This window comes from Biomphalaria glabrata, chromosome 16 (genome assembly GCF_947242115.1).
Source record: "Biomphalaria glabrata chromosome 16, xgBioGlab47.1, whole genome shotgun sequence".
In the NCBI taxonomy this organism is placed as follows: Eukaryota; Metazoa; Mollusca; class Gastropoda; family Planorbidae; genus Biomphalaria; species Biomphalaria glabrata.
Window position 1 is genome coordinate 6,667,588 of NC_074726.1, and position 20,875 is coordinate 6,688,462.

The 20,875-nt window shown below is 32.8% G+C and overlaps 1 protein-coding gene across 3 annotated transcripts in view; it reads left to right on the forward strand.

The window, feature by feature from the left end:
* The window catches only part of LOC106073015 (dnaJ homolog subfamily C member 13-like), a 65,937-nt gene that overhangs the window by 17,713 nt on the left and 27,349 nt on the right, over window positions 1-20,875 (forward strand). For 2 of the 3 annotated variants that reach the window (XM_056013388.1, XM_056013389.1), the window contains exons 17-41: window positions 261-317; window positions 960-1,081; window positions 1,721-1,796; window positions 2,186-2,281; window positions 2,395-2,502; window positions 3,046-3,138; window positions 3,266-3,446; window positions 4,136-4,211; window positions 4,796-4,955; window positions 5,851-6,015; window positions 6,957-7,061; window positions 7,457-7,659; window positions 8,667-8,751; window positions 8,863-9,063; window positions 9,543-9,697; window positions 10,159-10,360; window positions 10,991-11,106; window positions 11,709-11,787; window positions 13,012-13,144; window positions 13,355-13,539; window positions 14,220-14,294; window positions 15,346-15,462; window positions 17,033-17,212; window positions 18,146-18,319; window positions 19,176-19,202. In XM_056013388.1, the coding sequence (XP_055869363.1) occupies window positions 261-317; window positions 960-1,081; window positions 1,721-1,796; window positions 2,186-2,281; window positions 2,395-2,502; window positions 3,046-3,138; window positions 3,266-3,446; window positions 4,136-4,211; window positions 4,796-4,955; window positions 5,851-6,015; window positions 6,957-7,061; window positions 7,457-7,659; window positions 8,667-8,751; window positions 8,863-9,063; window positions 9,543-9,697; window positions 10,159-10,360; window positions 10,991-11,106; window positions 11,709-11,787; window positions 13,012-13,144; window positions 13,355-13,539; window positions 14,220-14,294; window positions 15,346-15,462; window positions 17,033-17,212; window positions 18,146-18,319; window positions 19,176-19,202 (3,171 nt within the window). The remainder of the gene's footprint in view (window positions 1-260; window positions 318-959; window positions 1,082-1,720; window positions 1,797-2,185; window positions 2,282-2,394; window positions 2,503-3,045; window positions 3,139-3,265; window positions 3,447-4,135; window positions 4,212-4,795; window positions 4,956-5,850; window positions 6,016-6,956; window positions 7,062-7,456; window positions 7,660-8,666; window positions 8,752-8,862; window positions 9,064-9,542; window positions 9,698-10,158; window positions 10,361-10,990; window positions 11,107-11,708; window positions 11,788-13,011; window positions 13,145-13,354; window positions 13,540-14,219; window positions 14,295-15,345; window positions 15,463-17,032; window positions 17,213-18,145; window positions 18,320-19,175; window positions 19,203-20,875) is intronic. The other variant, XM_056013390.1, reaches the window with a different exon arrangement.

A 20,875-nucleotide genomic window follows, 5' to 3' on the forward strand; every position in this document is an offset into this window, starting at 1 on the left:
AAAGGCACATTCCTCGTCCCATATGCTAGGACAAATTTGTACAAATACTCCTTCTTCCCTAGTGCTATTAGAGCATGGAATGGGTTGCCTGAGCTAGCCAGGAAAACCAGTGACTTGGCAGAATTTAAGTCATTGTTTAATATACATGACTAAATGCATGACGCGTAGGACGTAATCATCTTCTTTTTTGAAGTAACGTCTGTATTATATAAGATAAGAAGATAAGATAACAGTATCTGATATGTTGTTTATGTTTTTAGCATCCATCTATGGCTATAGTGAAAGGAGCTGGCCTAGTGATGAAAGCTATTATTGAGGTGAGCAATACTTGACACTGTACTCTCTATAAATTTTATCTATAAGCCTTTTGTATTTACATTTTTAGTGAACAGAAGAGTATAATTAACAAGTCTAATGTTTAATCTGAATATGAAATATTGTCCGCTGGATTTTACAATAAGACCAGCTATGGTAATAAACTCTGATGTGTTCTGTTCTTAAACAAATGTTATTAAATTTTGTTCTGGCAAGGGTTACCCTGGAGAAATGACTTAAAAAAAAGATGCTGGTATAGGATACATTATTTCTGGATATAGTCGGTAGTTTGAAGAGCTTTACTCGAATGGCAAATGTCACCAGTTCTGCCAAGTTTAAAACATATTTTATTTAAAATCCTTTTATGGAATAGCATGATACATCCATAAAGTGAATTGTGAACTCTTTTATTTAGAATAAACATAATCTTTATAGGTAGAATATATACATTACAACTATTTATTCTACAATAAAAATGTTTCTCTTATGTTACATGCTTTTTATGTTGTCTTTTATTTCTATCAAAAATAATATAAAATCAAAATAATAATGGTTTTAAAGGTTGTACAACTAATTGTTAGTATTTATAATATCCAAAAATGTAGATGTGGCACATCATAAATTCAATCTTAAACATTTTGTAGGAAGGTGATGCTGAGATAGCAGCCAAGATGCAAGACCTGGCCCTGTCAGAGGGGGCCCTGCCCAAACATCTTCACACTGCAATGTTTACTCAGAGCACTGATAGTAGGATGTTGACAAACAGGTAACTCAATGGACTCATTGGTGCAAGATGCATCAGTTGGATCACTTATTAAAATACAGATATCATTTTTGTATGGTGTATCATTATATTTTTCTCCCTTCCAACTTCTTGTGTAACTAAAGAGGCCAATCAATGATACACAGCTGTGGTCACAGGTTGGGCATCCATAATTAACAGGCGCCATTGTACTTTCACTCTTCTTTCTACTACTGTTGTGAATGGCATCTCCATTTCCAAACCCTTCCTTAATGCTTGCACTTCATGTGGATCTATCCAGTGCTACTTTTTCCCAGCTGTTAAAGTGTTGATTTTGAAGAGCTTCGTATCGCATTTGCATTATATTATTATATATTATATTCATACAATATTATGTTATCTCAATATTTTAAAATATTTTTATGGCATGTGTAATTTTGAAGCATACAAAATGTGATACTTACATGCTAAAGTTAAAACATAAATTATTGAGGCCTATTCAGATTGGCATTTTAGAAATTATAGTTCTGATCTAACAGAAATCTAGTCAAAGCAAATCCCTATACTAAATGGTGAAGAGCTTGTTTCATTTATTTTTTTTATTTCACTATTCCTGAATGTAAGTAACTCAGCATACTCTTGTTCTTATCTTGACTGTTACAGACAACTAAGTCGACATCTAGTAGGTCTCTGGATCACTGGACACCCAACAGCAATGGGACTGTTAAAAAGAATATTGGTAAGTACAGATTTCTAACTCAAGTGTCAGGAAATTCATGACCTATTTCTTAATCCTTGTGGAGAGAAAGTTTTCGCATCAATGCCATTACAAATCCATACAGTCTGTCTCTGTAAAAAAGTGCAGTTGAGGCATTTTCTTTGTCTAATCTTTTATTTCATCCATTGCCATGACTCTCTTTACCATGGGATTATGTCATGTCACATGAACAAGATAGTTCAAAAGTTATTGAATTGTGATGATGAATGTGAACTTAAAAAAAGAAGGTTCTTAGTTTCTACAGCCACCACCACTTTTTCAACATACAATAAAAATTATATGAAACTGGATCAATATGTAATTTGTTGGCATTAGCTCATACTCTGTATGATATTTGTGTCTGAATGTAGCCCACTGGCCTGATGCTGTACCTTGACTCTAGTGATGATGTCCCAGTCACAGAGACAGACAGGCTGCATATAAGAGACAATGTAAAGTTAGCTCAGGTAAGTCGACTTAGATTTATGTCTTACCAAAAAAAAAAATCTGAAATCTAATAGTAAACATAAAGTTATATTGTCTCTATAAATAAACATGTTTACATTTTTCTTTCCTACAGGATCACTTCAATAAAAACAAACGCAATCAACAACTGCTTATACTAGAGAAAAAAATAGATAATTTACTTCAGCATTGGAGAGCTCGAATAGGGTTAGATAATAAACAGGTAAAACAATAAGTATTGCTATTAAATAAACAATATTTGAATATATAAATACTGCGATATATTTTGAAATGTGACTTTCAAACAAAATTAATTACAATAAAAATGAATCTTTATGTATTGGCATATTTAGATTTATTTTTTTTTTATCCAGCACAACTCTCTAACCACTCAGTCTTAATTGTCTGATCTTCAGCCCCCCCCCCCCCCCTTTCGGAAAAACAACTACTATTCTAGTGGCATGACATGGACATAGGTTTACTTGTATACCATTAATATATTTATTATGTTAAATCTTTTTTTTTTAAAGACATTTGTAATGAACAAATGCAAGAATGGAGAAGTTTTCAAATAAATCTAAAAAAAAATAATTTTTAGATCTATTTGACCTCTCCTAATAAGACTTTCGATTTTCAGATGATCCTTCAGGATTGAGGATAATTTAATCCTTTCTTTGCCATAATTTAATATGGATTAGATATAGTAATTCCAACGTTGAGATACACATGTAAATACATTTTTTTTTCTGTCATTTCATTTTTTCAGCAACAGAATGAGAAACCTATTGTTTTAAGGAAAAGACGTCAGAGAATCAAAAGTGAAGCTAACTGGTCTTTGTTTTATTATCAATTTAATCAGGTAAAACATTATTTCTGCATTATGTAATACATAAAAAGATGTCATATTTTATATGATATAATCATTTTAACTTCTTTTGTAAAGTAATATAAGCTTAAAGTTCAGCATAGTCTTGTGTCATTTCCAGGACCATGCTAAGCCCAACCTGATCTGGAATTACAAGACTAGAGAGGAACTGAGAGAGAGCTTAGAGAATGAGATCAGAGCATTTAATGTGGACAAGGAGCTGGGAGCCACCTTTATTGTGGGCTGGAACCACACTGAGTTTGAAGTGCCCTACCATTGCCTCGCTGATGAAATCAAAATAGGTTAGTTTTTTCCTGCTCACAGTTTTGTTTCTTTTTCTGTGATTCATCAACTTGCTCCTAATTGGCTTCTCCTCTTTAGTGTCCATGGAGAGATTGTCTCTGGTTTTGAACATTTCTCAAACTATAGAAAACAAGCGAGTCTTCTCAACCTAACTTCTGTCAGTCGTTTTTAATTTCTCAACTCAGGCATGTCTTATTACCTAACGGCCAAGCTTAACCAACATCCATCTTAGATGGCTTCCTGGTCTTGAGGTCTTGGCACGAAACTATCGTTCGTTCATATCAATGGTCTCAGGCTCTTCTGATATCTTCCTGCTGGAGGTTTCGACTAGGAAGTAGATTATTTTAAACTCTGAAGGAACTTCCAAAATATGTCAAAAATTGTACACATGAACATTGTTTTGTTTTTTTTACAAACATCCAATGTGCATTAGTTGAGAAAAATCACATGCTATTTTTTCCACAAAAATCTAGACCTCAGCAAAAAATAGTAGGAAAAGAGAATTCTTGTCATTTTACATATAACTTCGTCCCAATAACAACTGCATAAGTAAAAAAAAATTTAATCATTTTTATAAAGTTTTACAATGTTAACTAAATGTGCTTAAATATTCCAACATTGAACAAGATGTCTTTTCATAAAATAAATTAGAATGATTAGTTACGCTACATTACTGCTTTGTCACCAGGGGACTATTATCTCAGACTTCTATTAGAAGAAGATGATGATGAGGCTAGTGAAGAGACAAGTGCAATAAAAAAATCGTAAGTAGGCTTTTGGTTGTGTTTACAAAGGCAATCTGATAAAGTGTCTTGGGTTCGAATCTCTGTGAAGACTGGAATTTTGAATTTTGGGATATTTAGGATGCTCACGAGTTCACCAAAATGTACTGGTACCTGACATTAGTTAGGAAAGTAGAGGCAGTTGGTCATTGTGCTGGACACATGACACCTTCATTAACCTTCGGCCATAGAAACAGGTGACATGACCTTTACATCATCTGGCTTATAGATTGCAAGGTCTGATATGAGTATCTTTACCTAAAAAACGAATTAAAAAGAGGAATGTTTAAATGCAAATGTGGAGCATACTTTCTATTATTAGGGTCGGAGGTTATGATTCAAATGAGATTGAATCTGTAATGGAAAATTTCAGTTGTGTCTGTTTCAGTCAGCGGCCTAGTATGAAAAAATATTGTTACCTGGGAAATGATTGGGAAATATTCATATTAATTAATAGTTGGTCTTCATGGAATTCATTTTTATAATTAATAAAATTAGAAATTCAAAAGACAGTCATTTTTTTAATTGTTTTTCCAAACATGTTATTTTTTCTCCTCTATTTTAAGCTATGAATTTTTCAATGATTTGTACCATCGATTTCTTCTGACACCAAAAGTCAACATGAAATGTATGTGTCTTCAAGCCATGGCCATTGTGTATGGCAGATGTCATGAGGAGATTGGGGCTTTCAATGATACCAGATACATTGTGGGCATGTTGGACAGAGTAAGTTGTTGTAGTGGGTCTCTATTTCTACATCAAATGATCAAAGCAAAAACATTCTGAGAAGAAAAAAAAAGAGAGTTAAAAAATGGCTACAAATAAAATATAATTCCTGAAATGCTTCTAAAAATCTTACATATATTTTCCATCCCAGTAAATAGAAAAAAATAATTTTTTTAAATTTGTGTGCCTCTTGTAGCACATGATCTTATAAGAAATTTAGAATTAAAATGTAGTTTAGAGAAAAATATATAAAAAAAATAGTAAAAAAAAATTTTTGTTTACTACTTTTCAAAATAAATGATAAAAAAAACTTCTATTTATATTATCTTTTAACAAGAATTAGTAAAATATTAGATTATTTATATGAAAAATAATATTTTTTTTTAAATTTTTTTTTAAACAAAATCTATCATTTTTTTGGTTGTTCCTACCCTAAAGAGGGTTAGGTTAGGTTAGTAACATTGATATAGAATAGCTTTAGAAAGTAAAAACAGAAAAGAACTTTCAATAAACTGTTAACCCTTTATTATTTACCAATAATATGAAAAGACATACCACTTTACATTAGCTGCCTGGTCGTGCGGTTTGTGCGCTGGACTGTCGTTCGGATTTATCGACGGTCGAGGGTTCAAACCCTGCCCGCTCCCATCCCCCGTCGTCCAGCGGGAGGTTTGGACTAGGAAGTAAACTATCTTCAACTCTGAAGGAACATCCGAAACATGTAAAACATTTTACAAACAAGCTATGAAACAATAGAAAACAAAATTATTTTGAGTGCTTGTAATAAAAAAAAAATATTAATTAGGCTCCAAGTTGGGTACTGTTTTTAAAACTTTGAAAGCAAAACAATTCCTATGTTATTCAAAACAAATTATTTTCACATTCACTTGTACAGTGCACTGACAAGCTAGAACGAGATAGGCTGATACTCTTTCTGAACAAGCTCATCCTGAACCAAAGAAATGTGAAAGAGATCATGGATGCCAATGGAGTCAAGACATTGGTGGACTTGCTGACCATTGCCCACTTGCACACAACCAGAGCAACAGTTCCTTTGCAGGTATGGCAATTAACTGACATGAACTCTTTTTACAGAGCATGTATGTGTATTCTTTAAACCAAATACTGTAACTTCAGTTTAGCTTGACTAGCTTTGAACCCAGAGTACTACCGAAAACTTAAACTTACTTTTAATTCTAACTCGCACTTTGCAGCACTGCTAATCAGTGCAATTATAAAACAACCTCATCACATAAGTAGCAAAAGTGAAATCTTCTTTTAAGAATGTTATTTAGCAAACTCAAGAATGACCATATCCCTTTTTTAATTTGTAATGCTCCTGCTCTCATGAAGACAACATTAACTATTACCAAGAATTGAAATTGAGAGGGCTTATACTGATTAAGGGGGAAGCGTGGTCGAAAGGCTACGTACGCTTGAACTTGGCTTTGCTACCTATGAAAGGGGCTCGAGGTTCGACACCCTACTCGGGCAGAGTTGTATTTACTGAGGGCCTAAAGGCAGCACATCCTCTAGATACCCCCTCCCCACACTGGTTCACAAAGGAGATTGGACCAAAGCGCTCTGAGCATGCTATAAGCATGAAAGTAGCGCTATATAAAAGCCAAAATTTTTTTTTTAATAAAACTATTAAAATAGGGCTGTAAGAGAATTTATTTTAAGACTCATCTTTAGATAGTCCTTAGATAGTCGGGGCAAACTGCAGTTCAATATATTTAAATTAAAACTATTATGTGGTGACTAATGGACTATAAGATTGAATCCTAAAACGTTCAGTACTTTAGGTTAAGTTGATTTTATGACTTATGTTAAGATTAGAGTTTTAGAGCATTGCCCACAATTTTAGAATATATTCAAAATTTTTTTTTATGCAGTACCGGTACCAAAAATTAATGGTTTATTTAAAAATAAAAAATTATTTTTTATGTAATTTGTAAAGCTGCTTGATATTGAAAATGTTAATTTTTGTGTATTTCCCAGACCAATGTTATAGAGGCTGCTCCAGACATGGAGAGAGAGAGTGAGAAGGAGTGGTACTATGGCAACAAGGAGAAAGAAAGATTAGGTCCATTCAGTTATCAGGAGGTAGGAGCTCATCCAACATTCTTACAAGACTTAAAGAAATAATCAGACTTTAAAAAGTTATAATAACTGTACAGGTTATACTTTTCTTTCTGAAACACGAGATTTTTTCAACACTTTTGTTATTAGCAATTTAAAGAGCCTTGGTAGCTAGTGTTAAAATGGTTGGCTGTTGAAATAAGTCTTGGGTTTGAACTCTAAAGCCTAGAAATTTATGTGGAATATTTGTGCCATTGCTGTTTCTAGTCAGCTTTAACAGGTATCTGGCATCAGCTAGGAATAATCCTTGTTAACTTTTGACCACAGAATCAAATTCATCTAACTTCACCTGCCATGTAAGGTCCTCTTTGGACTACTACCCCAAACGCGCAAAATTATTATTTCTATTATTATTTCAGATGAAAGCATTCTATGAAGACGGCACTGTGCACGCCAAGACAAGATGTTGGGCCCAGGGTATGGATGGCTGGAGGCCGCTGCAGTCAGTGCCCCAGCTGAAGTGGATGCTGCTAGCCACTGGTCAGGCTGTGATGAACGAGACAGATATGGCCACCCTTATACTCAACATGCTCATCAAAATGGCAGAATATTATCCTAGTCGGTGAGTTATAATTTGTTTTTATCCTTTTTTATGATAAATATAAAAAATATAAAGTCCATAACTAAAGTGGCTTGCAATTCTGTTTTAAAGCCATTACCCTTGTTGTCTACCCAATTGTAACTAAAGTGTTGTATCACTAACTTTACAGATAGTTTACTACTAAAACTTTCTTTTAATGCAGAGTTACAATGGTAGTAGGGGATGAATATATCTTTGTATTTTCTTTTTGTTGTAGTTTACTTTATTATTTTGTTCATTTTGTCCCTCTCTTGGGTGACTTCTATTAGTTTAGAAGAACTTAAATGGTATCACTAGGCATGAGAAGTTTGAGGATTTAAAAAAAAACAACTTTGATTTTATGTTTTGAAACAAATATATCACATCATAAAATTTAGCTTGAACTCTTCTTGATATTAACCTTCAGAAGATTTGGGATTTAGGCTGTAATAATTCTAGTTTGAAAACCAATAACAGTATCTATTCAGTTTGACTATATGAAACTTTTCCCACCATGTGAAAAATACAATACAATATTTGTATGAATTTAAATATTAACTTTGTATTAGTGACATCTTTTTATAACTTCATTAACCAATGAACTCTTTAAAATGAGTGAAACATATATATATATATATATATATATATATACATAATCTGACACTCTTGGCTTCACACCACGAGAAGCAATTGAGCGCTAGTGTTTCCCAGCACTGAATGTCAATATCAAACTCCTTGAGGGAGCTCTTAAGAGTGTCTTTAAATGAAACATGACTCACTACTTAACAGATTTTTAGTTTGATTAAAATAAAGAAATCTTAAAGGTAGTTTACAATTTATTATTTTCCATTGTACTATGAGGAAAAAAAACTTCTTTGCATTCAACAAAAAATATTCTTAAAACTGTTTTGGTTACAAGTGCAAAGTATTTGTTTTCCTCCTATTCTCCATGAGAATCTAATGACTGTACTACACTCTTAAATTGTATAAAGTATGTTTTTTGATGACAGGGACTCTGATGGTGCTATTATTAGACCTCTGCCAAGAATCAAAAGACTTTTATCTGATGCAACATGTCTACCTCACATTGTTCAGGTTAATATTAACACATATTATAACAGTTTACATACAACCTTTTAATCTTATTGTACCTATAAAAATAGATATTTTTCCATCCCATTCACATTTTTTAAAACAATATTGCAGTTACTGCTTACCTTTGACCCAGTTCTTGTGGAGAAGGTGGCCACCTTGCTGTACCTAATCATGCAGGACAACCCAGGGATATCTAGGCTTTATTTGTCAGGTGTTTTCTTCTTTATCATGATGTACACAGGCTCCAATGTGCTGCCTGTGGCCAGGTTCCTTAAGTACACCCACCTAAAGCAGGCTTTTAGATCAGAAGAGGTGAGAGATTGTGTATATATTATACAAGTTGAGTTATATACCTACAACCATTTTTTTTTTATGTAGCACAAGATTTATGCTTAAGTTGCATTGTACAGGTTTCCATAAAAAAGAAATTCTGAAATGGTTTTCTTTTTTTGATTAGTTAATCAGGTTTTAATACTTCTAGTTTTATTTCCTTATTTATTGACACATATTTCTTATTTATCGGCACATATTTCTTATTTGTTGACACATCTTTCTTATTTATTGACACATATTTCTTATTTATTGACACATAATTCTTATTACTATACTAAATGCTGTTAAATCCTATAACTGCTTTTATCTTATAAATAAATTATTGACACTTTTTATATACTAGTTCTGGTAAAGAAGAATTGTGCTGTTTAAACGAGTCTACATTGGTTATATGTTTTAAAATTGTACACTTGTATTAGAAATGAATTTGTCCTTTTTTTTCTGTTTTTGATAACCAGAACACAACATCAGACATCCTAGCTCGCAGTGTCTTAGGTCCTATTCTACCCGAGGCCATGGTCTGTTATCTTGAGAACTATTCAGCTGAGAAATTTGCTCAGATATTCCTTGGAGAGTTTGACACACCTGAAGCCATATGGAACAATGAAATGAGGTAAGTATTGGATATTTTACTAGGGTTCAGAAGTCAGTTCACTCTCTTTGTCTTAAGGACATTACCAAACTTATCTTATGGCCAATACAAGGACTGTCTCTTAGACACTGCCTATGCTGGCTCTTAATTAATCTTATGATCAATACAAGCTCCGCTCTTTTACTGGTTTCAGAGCTATATAGTCTAAAAATAATTGATCCACTCTAATGCTTGAAGTCATTAGCTATTTCATCCATGAGTCAGAAAGACAAAAAAATTGTAAATCATTTTTTTTTTATCCCTATAGACTATTATTGTTTTTGTCTTTTCAGCATTTAAAATATATATTGTTTATACATTATGTAAAAAAAAACAACCTTTTTTAGCATTAAAATAAAAGTCTGAAAAATTTTAGCATTATTTTAGAATTTCCTATCATCTTTATGAGTATAATAATTGTCATTAATCATTTCTTTCAACAGACGAATGATGATAGAAAAGATAGCATCTCACTTGGCAGACTTCTCCCCACGTCTTCAAAGCAACACCAGAGCCCTGTATCAGTATTGTCCAATCCCATCCATCAACTACCCACAACTCAGCAATGAGCTCTTCTGTAACATTTATTACTTAAAGCATCTCTGCGACACAAACCGCTTCCCAGACTGGCCAATCAAAGACCCGGTCAGTAATTTTTTTTTTTATTGCAGAAAACTGGATTAAAATAATTTTATTGCAATATAACTTTTTAAAAGTACTAACTTTATAGGAAGTAAATAATGCATTTTCAAAATTAGAATTTAAAATTTCCCCCTAAGCTGATGAGATTTGAAAGCAGTCAAACTCAACCTCTTATCTTATAAATTACAAACGTTACTCAAAAAAGAAGATAATTACCTCCTACCCGTTTTTTGTCAATATAATCGTGCATGTTAATCAGTGACTTAAACTCTGCCAAGTCAGTTTTCCTGTCTGGTTAAGGCTACCTATTCTATGCTCTAATGACTTTGGGGAAGAAAGAGAATGTGTAAAAAAGTCTCTTAGCTTTCGGAATAAGAATTGTATATTTATCTTGGTATCTTTCAAAGTATTTTATTAGATTTTGTTTTGGAATTTATAAATTATGGTTCAGTGTTTTATGTATTACTAATACTTGACTTTTAAGTCTTCTGTCCTGAAGAGTCTCTAAATTTAGTGACTTTATTGTTATCAAATGTTAATATTAGTTTATTTATATTTAGATTGTCTTCAGCCATAATAGCATTTAGACCCATTCTAAGTTACCATTAACTTGCGTCTCTTCTATTGCAACAGGTGCGTTTACTGAAAGACATTTTAGATGCTTGGAAGAAGGAGGTTGAGAAGAAACCACCCACCATGTCCTTAGAAGAAGCATACAATGTTCTTAACCTGGCTAAGGGCGCTGGAGGGTGAGTTACTGCTGTGCTGGTGTGCATTGTTTTTGTTTTTTGACTATTCTTGATTCACTTCATGGGTTCTGGGCATATTGGCTTTTAAACATTTGTCTGTTGTGGATGTCCCTTCAGAAATTAATATTATTACATCCCAGCATAAACCTGCTACTGGATGACATGGGTTGGTAACAGGCAGGACTCCAACTTAAGTCCCATGTGAGGACAGTCTGGAGCGCATAACACTTGACCAGGCAGCTACCAGATTTGATGACTGCTTTATATCTTACGTTTAAAAAAAATTATTGTTTAAAAATCAAGCACTGTTTTGAACTATTTTGTGCACATTTTTTCTGTAAACTCTTTTGTAAACAAATATAAATTATTTGATAAAAAGCTTGTAGATAATGTAAAAGAAAAAAAGATAACTTTTCCCCCCAACCCAAATCTAAGTTTTACAATCATTCCACCTTTATAATTTGACATGCCTTTACAAATGGAATTGAAACTTTAAGTGCTAAATTTCTGTTGTTCTTCACTGTACTATCCTAACAAACCAATTAGATTTAAGTTTTTATCACAAGTCTACCTTTTTCTTTTTTCTGCATTTTACTATATAGCCATGATGAAGCTAAGATACGTAAAGCATACTTCAAGATGGCCAGAGACTACCATCCTGATAAAAACCCAGAAGGAAGAGTAAGTTACAGTTATATTTTGTTAATTTTATTATCACATGTGAAACATTAAACGTATGTTTCATATTTCATTCTTAAATTTTTATACTCTTTGGCAGGTACTTATTTAAGAGATATTGCAGTTCCTTAGTTATAAAAAAATGTCATTTTAATTATTTTAATGTAAATATAGATGTGAAGCTAGGTGCTGAAATGAATGATACGTACATATTGAACATAAATGAACAGCAGCACTAGGGATAAAGTTTTTAAATGAGAGAAAGCAGTGAATTAAATGTGACGAAAGTAAGGGACTGCACCGACTGAGGCTCAAACCAGTGACCCTGGAAAAGACAACAACACCTAGCAGTAACGCACTAGACCATAAGAATTAAAAAAAAACATTAGTCTGGTCCAGAGTCATTAGCCTGTATGCAAATTACCACCCCAGAGGTCAATGGTCACATGCCCCAGCTAGCTCCACCTCCACCTCACCACACCCTTGTTCACTAACAGTTTTAACAGAGCTGATACAGACAGCCATTAGGCATGTATTAGACAAACCCATGACTCTATCTCTCATTATGACAAGTGGACAACATAAATGTTTATATAATCTTTTTCAATCTAAATTAAATAATAAAGACAGGATGTTATGTTCAGGAAAACAATTTTAATTTGAAATAAAAGTTGTATATAAATGATAGCTTTATAGGATGTGTAATTAAAACTGTAATGGTAATGTCTGTCTATGGTAACCATATTTATGAAATTAGTGATGGGATTTCCCCAGGAGAAACCAAAAGCTATAATCAGTATAAAACCCAGATAGAAAACTAAGTATTTTGAAGCAAAAAATAAATAAATCCTCAGGCGGGGGGGGGGGGGGGGTTTACTTGTATTCTGTACAAGTTGATGTAGAACGGATTAAAGTTCTTATTTTGTTTAAAACTATTTAGAGCAGTAGGACACCCACAGGGGGCATAGTGGCTGAGTGGCTTCTCAACCAAAGGGGGGGGTCTCTGGTTCAAATTCAGATGAAAACTGGGATTTTGAATTTCTGGATTTTTAGGAAACTATTGAGTTCATCCAACCCTTTTGGGTATCTGACATTAGCTGGGGAAATTAAAGGCGGTTGGCCATTGTGCTGGCCACATGACACCCTTGTTAACTGTGGGACACAGAACCAGGTGACCTTTACTTCATCTTCTGTGATGTAAACTTGAATCTCCTTCAACTTTGACAGGAAATGTTTGAGCAAGTGAACAAAGCCTATGAGTTTCTATGCAGCAAAACCAAGGTGAAGGACGGGCCTGACCCTCAAAACATTGTCCTGATTTTGAAAGCCCAGAGCATCCTTTTCAGCAGATACAAAGATGGTGAGAGATCAGATTTTTGTTTTTCGTTTAGGCAGTTATTTTCTTTATAATAGTTATTTTCACCAGTGAAACATCACCTGATTAATTAAATGATTTATGTTGTACTAGTTAGTAACCATCTAATGTGTGGATGCTAAAAATATAAGAAGGGCTGGCAGTTTTGAATAAAAATAAGAGACTCATGAAAGGGTTATGTTTTGTTTAATCCAGAGCTACAGCCCTACAAGTATGCTGGCTATCCAATGTTGATCAAGACTATCAGAATGGAGACGAATGATGACCAGCTGTTCAGTAAGTCAGCACCACTCCTCTCAGCTGCGGCTGAGCTGGCCTTCCATACAGTCAACTGTTCTGCTTTGAATGCTGAGGAGTTACGCAGAGAGAATGGCATTCAGGTAAAAAATAAAGTTATATTTAGCATTTCTATTTTTAAATGATATCTTATAATTTATCATATATCTCTTATCAAATAAAAGTTATATTCAAACTCAACCATGCTTTAATTCAGCTGTTTAAAGTTAACTAGAGCTTTAAAATAATAATAATAAGATGTTTTTCTCATATGAGAGTATTATTTGTATACTATATAATCCACTATCTCTGATTACTGGTTTGAAAAATGCTCTAAATTCCTAAGCAAAGGAGGGTTTCAAAAATTCTCCCACAAAAAAAAAATAAATAAAAAAGCCATACGCATACAGTTTTCACTTAAAAGAGAAAAAAAAAGGTGACAATTTTTTAGTGACACACTTCTGTTCTCATTCTGAATGAAAAAGGATGAAAAGATGAACTTTTCCTATGATCAAAGTCTAAAAACTACTGCTAGCATCCCAACGCATCCTTATCAATTAGGAGGGTACCATAAACAATGCATCCTACAGTAATAGGATCTAGTGGGTTAAGAAAAATTAGTACAAAAAAAACAAAACAAAAGGACTTGCATTGGCTGATATAACATTTGTTTGCAGTGTCAAAAGGTTTTCCATTGTTTTAAAATTTAATTGGTATAAATGACAGAAAGATCAAGATTAGTGAAATCCGCTGAGTTATAGGTATTTTTATGATGTTCTTCCAGGTTCTCCAAGATGCTTTCTCTAGATGTGTGAATGTTTTGAACATGTCCAGCAAGCAGGATGAGACAGCAGTTACTGTAAGTCTTTTATCCCCAAAAATTATTAGCTAAGCTATTGTAGTTTGTATCCTGACAGATCTTGAAAGAAAGGCTCTTAGTAAACTAATGAACATACAAGAGTCTGCATTAGAATTCTCATAACTAGCATTTGTTATTTTCAGTCATCTATTAACTCTTTATCAGTAATTATTTTCCAAGGTTCTGACAGAAATGTTCTTTGAATGCCCCTTCCTAATCCACCTTAGGCACACCCTACTACCATTTCAGCCCCACATAACCAACACCCCATAAAGCAGTGATGAACAACTGAAGAGAACAGCACACTATATTTCCTTGGCACAGTCTGTAAAAGAACTCATGACTCAGCAGCAAAAAGCTGGCTAGATGAAGAAAAAGACAGAATTGTTCATTTTTCACATTTGTACATTCTACCCTGTTATAATTAAACTTCAATTACATTTTTTTTTGTAATCAGAAAACGTTGCTTTTGGTATAGAATAATAGAAAAATGCATGTGTTTTTTATGTAACACAAATACAAGTTTATAAAACCAAAAAGTAATTTAATTTAATGGGGTTCAAATCAACAATAGTATCGTTAATTTGGAGAGAAAGAGTTACATGAGCAAAAGTTCCTAATCAGGAGCAAAACCCATTTTTTTTAAATATTCGAAGGCTTTTTCAGTGCATGTACCAAAGGTTGGAACTTATTCCTCATTGATCTCTGACAAACAACATGCTTCACTACATTCAAAAAGAAACATTGAAGACCTATCTGTTCAGAAGTTTTTAGATTAGTTTGTCATTTTAACTCTTGTGCTTATGTCTGTTACGTTCTCATTGCACCTTGAGCCGACATTATGCTTGTTAACAGCGCTTCATAATTTAAATTATTATTGTTATTATTTGTTTCATTTTTTGTTTATAAACATCAACCAAATTTAGAGTTAGATGCGTTTAACAAACAAAGAACTTCAGTTGCTGGTCAAAATGCCACCTGACATATAACTCTTAAAAGAGACACTTATAAACACTAATATAAACAAAGTGACACTGACCTTTCTTTCCAGGTGTGTACTTACATAGCCAAGTGCTACTCTGTGGCTGCACAGTTTGAAGGGTGTAGAGAAAAGATTCAAGAGTGTTCAGCTATTATCAAAGACTTGTGTCGTATTCTGTATTATAAGGTGAGGGACAATATTTGTTATTGCTAAATAGTCTTTTTCTAGAATACTTCTGTTGTAAAGACTTAAAACTATCAGCTCATTATTAGGTTGAAGATTTAAAATAAAAAAACCTTTTACCAAGTCAAAGAAAACAACAAACTTGTCTAAAAGATAAAATATAATAAAACTTAAATACAATCTAAGGCTAAAAGTTATTTTAATTTTAAACCATATTGCTTACTTCTAACCCAAACTCCTATGGTAACTCTGAAAGCAACTCTTAAACATAAGTCAATTCCACAAAGCTGAATCTAAAACATAACACATAAACCTATCACAAAAGTTTAAGCCTTCCTCAGGACTACACCACATTGACATATCTAAAGAGAAAATAATGTCCACATACAAATTTTTATGCAAGGCTTTTTTTAGCACTCAACTTGCTTATTTTATTCACTTAAATCTTATCAGCCTTAAATTAATATAAATGTCCCCTAAGCATGAGTATGTGAGGATCTGGCCCCCTTTATTCTTACTATCTGTCTAGGTCTAGACAGTTTCTCTTTTAACTGAAGTAAAAGCATTCTTCTTAATAAAATTCTGACATTCTAAATCAACCAAAATTTCTATCAACTATCATAATACTAGACCTACTCTTAACTTATTGGTTTCATGTTTAATGCAAATATTCAAAGATTTTCCTCATAAAACCAAACCAAATAAATGTAATAACATGATGGAAGACATTTTCAATGGCTAAACATGTGCTTTATTATTTATTGATTTTGATGCATTCTCTTCATGTCATTTTTTCATGTAAATTACCGAAAAATCTGTACATCTGTCTGGTCGAATTAAGTATTTAGTCTACACCCATGAAGCCAAGACAAAATGCAATACGCTGTTTCGTTAACTTATAGTTAAACTACATAAACTACATTTTTCAATTGCATCAAAAGACTTTTATTTAACCTAGATAATTTAATTTGCTGGTATTTTTTTTGGAGGGGATTATATATGCTTGATACTATTGTGCACTAATAAAATACTTTTAATAGTATTGTACTCATAAGTAAGGAGAAAGACTTTTAATCAATAAATTATTAGGAATATTTTTGCTAAAATGATCACTTCAAATGTAATTTGAACTATTTATAGATATTAACAAGCTCTAAAAAATAAATGCCCAAAAAATGTTTGCTTACAGTATAACATTTGGTAAATTTGAAATGTCAAGAAAGATTTTCATGTTCTATTTTGTGATATACAATTACCAAGGCCTAAACAATGTCCAAAAATTATTAATTTTAAATACTGGCATCATTATTATTTGTAAAAAAAATTTTGATATTCACAATAATAATTTTCTTATCTTATCTTATAAAATACAGACAGATGATTAGGTCCTTATGCATGTCCGTAGGTCAATCTAGTCATGCATGTTAATCAATGACTTAAACTCTGGCAAGTCATTGGTTTTCCTGACTGACTCAGGCAACCCATTCCATGCTCTAATAGCACTAGTGAAGTAAAAAAAAATTGTCCTAGCATATTCATTTACAAAGAATAATTATGTATCTATGACTTTCAGAATTTGCCCAAGTTGTGTGCTGTTGTGTGCGAGTGTGTGAGTGCCTTCTGTGTAGACTTCTGGCTTCAGACAAATCTCTTCCAGTCTGGAGTACTCTGGCACCTCTTACTTTACCTCTTCAACTATGACTACACTTTGGAGGAAGGTGGAGTGGAAAAAAGTCAGGAGAGTAACCAACAGGTGGGTGCCAAAAAGGCTACTAATAATTTATTGCATACAGCAGAAATAAAACTTTGTATATTCTAATTTAAGTATATTTAGTTGAGTCACTGTCATATGACAATGTATGTAGCTCAACCAATTTTCATCTTGAAATTCAGATATGTCTGTGTAATAAAAAGATATTATAGACACATCATTGGCCTATGTGACATTGTTACTTAACAGCCAAGCAATAGCAGTAGCTCTTCACCCAAAAACCTGTCAGAAGGTTCCACAATGGCAGCAACCATGACAATGATTGGGTCGTGGCAAATGCTCAACTTGCGGCTGAAGCCTGCACTAATCACAGGGAATTTTTTCATTTTCTTTTTCTGTAACCGCCACAAAGCCATGCAAGGGCCGGCGCTCCAGCCAAAAGATATCTGATGACATCCCCCTTTGTGGAATGGTGTGGCAGATTTGTTGGACTGGGTGGTCAGGTTTCTGTCTATCCTCACCCCAGCTTAAAAAACACCAAAATACTCTATTAGGGTACTTTGACAGAGTGTTTGCTATCTGTCATTTGTCTGTCCAGTTCCACTACCTCAGTTTGTGTCCAATTACGATCGAGTTTGTGCCAATTTATGATCCATCTGACCAACAGGAAGAATTTTACCCAGATACTAGGAATGAGACAAGTTAACAAGTCTTTCTTCTATCATCGCCACATGCAATGTAACTTTGCTAGACTATCCCAGTTAGACTAACGCACATTTCCATGGGATGCCACAAAGAGGCCTGGAATATACCCTTAATAGATGTTTCCACTGAGGAGCCTTGTTGAGGCTTCTGGAGCTGGAATCCTCAAGTTAATACATTTCTTTCATGTTGTCATTTTTCAGATCTATTGATTGTTATGAAATCTCCTTCAAGTAGCATTGCATTTACTTTTTAAATTTTTTTAATACTCAGGAAGTTGCTAATTACCTGGCCAAGATGAGCGTAGTAGCATGTGGTAGATTGGCAGGATTCTGTAGCACTGAGAGTGAGCTGTCCACACCTGACAATCCCTCTGTCAAGAAATCCCTTTACTCCCTGCTCACCCCGTACCTGGCTAGAAAGTTGTCCAATGAAAGTCCTGTGGAGGTTTGTACAATATTCATCAATTTTGTTTGAGTTGATAGAGTTTTTTATTATAACATTCACAATTAAAAAAAAAAAATTGTTTTCATTTTTTTTTTTAAATTATAGAGCATTCTGTAACTATATCTTCTGTTACTATTGGAAATGATAAATTAAAATAATTACAAGTAATATCTTATATGGTTTAGAGGATTCTAAAAAAAAATAATTAATTAATATAGAGAATTCCTTTTTGTCTGATGATTAAAGTTTATGTGGTTACATCTGAAACGGACATATATTGTAACATTTAATATAGTTGAGTCTTTGGTTTCTGGAAAGGGGGGGGGGATTAATTAAAGTTATTTCTATCTAAAAAAAAAATACAAATGTGAAAATTTGATAGCAACAAAGACAAGTAAGAGCTAACATGATTTGCCACTTAAAGTGCAGATGAATGAAACTCTTGTCTGCTAAGAGTTAATGTGGGCTTTCTTGTCATTGTAAATAAATCCTGCCAAATGGATAACATGATGGGTTTCAGTTTTGTCTTTCAGTTTTAGTAAATCTTCGATAATTAAAAAACAAAAAAAGAGACGGCTTTCATTAGTTAAGCTGTGAGTGAAACATTCTTTATAAAACTTAGAAGGACTATATGAGTTAAGTATTTCAAGAGTATATCATAACTGTCTATATAGCTCAGCAAGTACTGAAGCCATACTCTGATAAACTGAATGTAATCTAAAAGCAGGGTTGATTTCATAAAGTTTGATTGTATCTATATATTTCAATTAGTATGTGCAAATAGGTTTCATACGTTTGTCATTGTTATTATTTGAATGGTTACTGTTGCAATGATCCTGATCTATCCATCATATAGTTTGCTGCGGGTAATAGAGCCGAGGCGGTAAGATACACAAATTAAATCTTGTGGCAGTAGTCTTTGTGTAGAGTTTTTAAACAAATTTAGTTTTGAATACTCAGCATGTTTCAATCTTGCTTGTTAATGCCTCTTGCCTAGTTATGTCTTAGGTGCTGGGTATTCAAAATGTATTTATATGAAAGTCAAATCAATTTACATACACATTAATGACATTTTATGAGCTAAAAAATAGATATGTGTATAAATTTATTTTTTCTTTTAAATAAATCTATATTTTAGATGCATGCATTTACTGTTTCTTGTAGCATACTATTTTTTTTATATTTTTTTTGTTTATTTAGCATGCTAAAAAATGCATTTCAAATTTGAATAGACCATTAAGTCATTGTAATTTTCAAGAAAGTTAAAAAATAATAATTTTTAGCCCCCTGTTTTCATATTACCATTTAAAATTGATTTGCCAAAACTCAATGCAAGTGTTCCTCACATTGATTGTCTGTTCCTCCAATCACTTGAGGCAAGGCACATGAATCACTTTGTACAAAAATGTCACAATGTTTATTTTATTTCATGGTGGTTCCCAGTATTATATAAGCATCTTTTGAACCATGTGGAAGGTTGGTAATCACCTTTATTAATGATAACAAAGTTATATTAGGAGACATGGACAGACATTTCACTTGTTGAACTTATGAATGTTGCTGATATTTTTTCCTGCCACCTGTGAAACTGCATGATATTATTGTTTGTATTTACTTAATATTTTTTAAAAAGTCATTCTTAACCAGGATTTAGTTTGCTCAGATGGGACGTCTTTTAATTATTAATAAATTTCTAGAAAGAAACTTTTTAAAATGTAAAGTCTCTGATATGCCTGACAGAATGCTTCACTCTTTTGTTCTTTTTTGTAAGCTTTCTCATTGTGGACAACATTAAAGTTATTAGGAAAATATGAATCAATAAACAAAGTAGTAATGGAAAAAGTTGGTGACCTTTTTTTTTAATCACTACAAATATTGCTCGGTGTGACTGTTTTTAGATTACATCTCTCAATAACCTATTTTTTTTTCCCAACTTTTTGAAATTGGAGATTTTCATCTATGGGGAATAACTATAAATAGTTAACTATTTGATGTATCTGGTGCACAGAATAAAAACGTGTTTTATCTATGTAATGTAGAAAAAAATAAGCTAAATAACACATTTCTAAGCACTTTCACTTGCAGTAAAAATGAAAATAAATTGCTCTTTTTTAGTTGGCAGCATAGTCTTTTAATGTAACCTTCTGCCATTGTTTAGAATAAAAAATTAATAGTGAAAATCCCCCGAAACAACTATATTATTCCACCTTGGTGTCAGAAGTTATTTTCTTGTATTATATATTATTATATGTGAACACTTACAAGAGTAGACCTACAATAACAATACGAAATTACTATCTATTCAGTACCTTTCTTTGCTTGAAGTACCTAAGCTATATATTCTGTATACATGTTTGTTTAAAGTACCTAATTTATGTATTCTGTCTACTTGTATGTAAAATGCACCCAAGTTATATAGTAAGTACCATAATCTATGGGCAAGACTATTTCACTGGATGTTAAGATATCACTTTAAAAAAAAAATCAGCTGTTTAGATATGATATAGTTTCTTTAATAGTGTAGTGTAACTGAGTTGTTTATTTTCTGCATGTGTC